Source organism: Vigna umbellata, chromosome 4, assembly GCF_029865625.1.
Source record: "Vigna umbellata cultivar VRB3 chromosome 4, Vumbellata_1.0, whole genome shotgun sequence".
Lineage (NCBI taxonomy): Eukaryota > Viridiplantae > Streptophyta > Magnoliopsida > Fabales > Fabaceae > Vigna > Vigna umbellata.
This window is the reverse complement of record NC_142168.1, coordinates 19251423-19255788: the sequence shown is the minus strand read 5'-3', so window position 1 is coordinate 19255788 and position 4366 is coordinate 19251423. Positions and strand designations below refer to the sequence as shown.

Below are 4366 nucleotides of genomic sequence, written 5' to 3'. Positions count from 1 at the left end.
TGATAAATTTAGGGTATTATTTATTATATATAATATAAGTTGGCATAATACAACATAGTGCACTGGCAGCAGTTAGAAAACCGCAATGGATGCAGGAGAAGGCGTAGACATGGGGATCAGATTTGAACTGTCCCTTAAAACTTGAAATATGAAAATATATAAATATATAAAGAAAGCGAAACCAAATCAATGATAGATTAACAAAACGTGTTCCATTGTTCAGTAGATGGTGCTTCTTCAAGTCCTTCAGTCTCCTTTATTTGGACACGTTCTTTATTTCCTGAAAAGCACAGCACATGGGTTTATACTATTAGTTTGTAAAGACATGTAATTAACAAAACGATAAAGTTTTCACGTTACATATATGAATGCAGGAAAATTAAGAAAAAAAAGTTAGTTTATCCCTTAAATTACAAAAAAAAAAAGATAGTTGACTTAAAATTGATAGAAATAGTAAGTAGTCATTACTCCGACCTTTTAACTCTAGTTGTTATGAGTTCTAACGACTTCTTCATAAAATTTTGAAAAAGTGAAGTTGTCATAAGCCATGATAACTTTTTTTTAAAGATGTTGAACGAAAATTGTTAGACTACATTCAATTTCATTAATTAGAAACCATTGTTATTCTTAACCACAGGTAGGTTATATGTAGGTGCACAACCTACAATTTTGAATCTCATCACCTTAGTGTAGAACTTCCATCCTAAATCCATCATCAAGGTATGATATTTTATCTCTACCCATGGTCGTTCTTAACAAGTTCTTTATGATTTTTCAATGCTTTATGTTTGCACCTCTAGACATATAAAATCATCCATCAATGACACATCCTATAATTTTTTCCTCTAATTGTTTAGCTTATAGTCATATGCATAATACAACTTAGAGCTTCCTAGCTACACAAGTATGTGAACCAATTCGATCAACCAAGCTCGACAGCCCTACGATTAGTCAAGCCAGCCCAGCAGGTCGGTTTCATTAAAACAATTTGAACATCATAGCCCGACCAATGTCTGATACAACTCAACCAAGTTTTGATACAAGTTAACCAAAGTATGATGCAATTTGGCTAAGGTCTACAGGTTGAGCCAGGTTGTAGAGTTATAATACATAAAACATATAAAAGTTAAAGTTGGTTTGTTCTCGATTTGCGTAATTGTTTTTGTTGCTTTTATTATTGTATTATGTTTTGGAATAATGAATGGAAATTTTCTTTTTGAGTTTAAACCCTTCAGCATGGCACATTATCCACGATTGTGGACGACATCACTGTAAATGTCGTCACCACTTGGACAACAACCTATAAATCGAAAATTATCACCACTCTTGACGACTTTCATTCAACATATTTATAAAGAAGTCATCATGAATCGTGACAACTACACCTTTTTCAGAATTTTATGAATAAGTTGTTAAGACTCAATACGAATTCAATTCTAAAGTCAATATGACTCATGACAACTTATCCTATTTTTCAAAATTTTAAGCCAACTACCACATTTTTGTAAACTACGACATAAACAACTCTACTTTTGAAAATTTTCCATGAATAAATCTTCAAACGAAAAACAATTATGGGGTTTTATGAAAATCGTACCAAATAACAATCTAAGGGTGGTGATGATGATGGTGGGGAGGTGGTGGTGACTTTTGAGGGTAAAACGGGGGTGGTGGAGAAGGGTACGAATAGTGCGGTGGGGGTGGAGGTGACTTATTGTATGGGGGTGGAGGTGGGGGTGACTTATAGTAAGGTGGCGGGGGTGGGGGTGAGTTATAGTATGGTGGCGGGGGTGGGGGTGACTTGTTGTAGGGTGGCGGGGGTGGGGGTGACTTGTTGTAGGGTGGCGGGGGTGGGGGTGAGTTATAGTAGGGTGGCGGGGGTGGGGGTGAGTTATAGTAGGGTGGCGGGGGTGGGGGTGAGTTATAGTAGGGTGGCGGGGGTGGGGGTGAGTTATAGTAGGGTGGCGGGGGTGGGGGTGAGTTATAGTAGGGTGGTGGGGGTGGGGGTGACTTATTGTATGGTGGCGGAGGTGGAGGTGAGTTATAGTAGGGTGGCGGGGGTGGAGGTGAGTTATAGTATGGTGGTGGGGGTGGGGGTGACTTAGAGTATGGTGGTGGGGGTGGGGGTGAGTTATAGTAGGGTGGCGGGGGTGGGGGTGAGTTATAGTAGGGTGGCGGGGGTGGGGGTGAGTTATAGTAGGGTGGTGGGGGTGGGGGTGAGTTATTGTATGGTGGTGGGGGTGGGGGTGAGTTATAGTAGGGTGGCGGGGGTGGAGGTGAGTTATAGTATGGTGGTGGGGGTGGGGGTGACTTAGAGTATGGTGGTGGGGGTGGGGGTGAGTTATAGTAGGGTGGCGGGGGTGGGGGTGAGTTATAGTAGGGTGGCGGGGGTGGGGGTGAGTTATAGTAGGGTGGTGGAGGTGGAGGTGACTTATTGTATGGTGGCGGGGGTGGAGGTGAGTCATAGTATGGTGGTGGGGGTGGGGGTGAGTCATAGTATGGTGGTGGGGGTGGGGGTGACTTAAAGTATGGTGGTGGGGGTGGGGGTGAGTTATAGTAGGGTGGCGGGGGTGGGGGTGACTTAGAGTATGGTGGCGGGGGTGGGGGTGAGTTATAGTATGGTGGCGGGGGCGGGGGTGAGTTATAGTAGGGTGGCGGGGGCGGGGGTGAGTTATAGTAGGGTGGCGGGGGCGGGGGTGAGTTATAGTAGGGTGGCGGGGGCGGGGGTGAGTTAATGTATGGTGGCGGGGGCGGGGGTGACTTAATGTATGGTGGTGGAGGCGGGGGTGACTTAATGTATGGTGGTGGAGGCGGGGGTGATTTAATGTATGGTGGTGGAGGCGGGGGTGACTTAATGTATGGTGGAGGAGGTGGTGACTTGGGTTGATTCTTGGGAGGTGGCGGAGGTGGTCGCCTACGTGGAGGTGGAGGAGGACGACGGTGATGGTGATGATGGTCATCATCATCATCGTGATCGTGATCGTGATCGTGATCGTGATCATCATCGTCATCATGGTCGTGATCATCGTCGTGATCATGATCGTGATTGTGATTCTTATCATTTGAAGTTGCAAGTGACAAGGTGAGAGAGCATGTCACCAAGAGAAGAGTGAAAGTCACAAAGGTGAATAGTGACCTCATTTTCTCCAAAAACTTATTCCAATTCCGAAAGGGTTTTTTTGATTGTGCTACCACCAAAGCTTCTGTCTCCCTTATATAGTTGCTTAATCAATCATCTTGCAAACTATATCGCTAGTATGTACGAGTTACGCTTTCGCAATTAAAGAACGTACAAAATACCATTTGAAAACTCTTAATTTAATAAATTGAATAATATATATTACACTGACAAACCCTTTAATGTTTTCACGTTGCACTTAACTGGTTTCTTATTCTTTCCATAAATCTATCTTAAAATACAGTGAATTTTATAATCAAACAAATTAAACAGAAATACTGTAACTTATAAGACATGTTAGTGTATTTGTTTTTAACATAATTAAAATTAACATACGAAAAAGAAAAGAGAGATTACAAGAAAACACACAATATTTATATAACTTACTCTAAACTAAAAAGTACGATCGCGATGATATTTTTTCTTTATAAAGGTTTGAAACAAAATTTCATGGTTAGTTAAATATATTTAGTATTAACTTTTTTCTATATTATACAGCAACATCCCAAAAATTACAAATATAACTATATTATTAAGTGAGCAAATATATAACTTACGGAGTGTTTGTATTTGTTAGATATATAACTTTTAAGATGGCTAATAAAGTTATAATATATTTGTATATATAACAATTTATAACTTAATGATAATGTAAAATGTTATATTAACCTCATATATACTATTTACAACTCTTAATTAACAAAATAAAGTTCAAAGTATCAATTAGCAACTCTAGCTAAATGAATTATAGAATTACTTACACATGCACTTTATGAATGGAGAAAAAGAGAAAATGAGAAGAAAAAACATAAAATTACAAATAACTTATGCGTGTATATTCTCTCAATGTTTTCTAGTCAAATTTATCGTTTTTGTAACAAGTGTATAAAAACACTTCATGAGTTATTAAGAGAAGTTGATAATTTTGATTGAAAATAAGCGTAAATAGATTTTATCCCTGTTGATGTACGACGGTAAAATATGTGTAAAAGGTGAGGTAGATTGGTTATAACAGTTCTTGCTTGGGCCAATGTAAAAGGTAGCCAGTTAATAGGTAGTAAATTAATAGTAACGTTGACATAAACCTTATTTTCTTTAAAGCTTTAAAGAAAATAACCAACGTTAATGACTTTTATAAATATTTAGTCAAATTAAATAAGTATTTCTAAATTTAATATATGTATATAT

General features: G+C 39.0%; 1 protein-coding gene across 1 annotated transcript; it reads right to left on the bottom strand.

Moving 5' to 3' along the window:
* LOC124820473 (uncharacterized) lies at positions 1 to 3181 on the bottom strand. The gene is made up of 2 exons (XM_088112181.1): positions 1598 to 3181; positions 1 to 280 (listed from the first exon to the last, which is right to left on the bottom strand). Exon 1 carries the CDS (start codon positions 3139 to 3141, stop codon positions 1609 to 1611), a length of 1533 nt encoding a protein of 510 aa, XP_087968307.1. The 5' UTR covers positions 3142 to 3181; the 3' UTR covers positions 1 to 280; positions 1598 to 1608.
* Between the last annotated feature and the right edge of the window lie 1185 nt (positions 3182 to 4366).

What these genes read in the sequence shown, in the direction of transcription:
- LOC124820473 (XM_088112181.1), bottom strand. Translation starts at nt 3,141, where the DNA reads ATGAGGTCACTATTCACCTTTGTGACTTTCACTCTTCTCTTGGTGACA.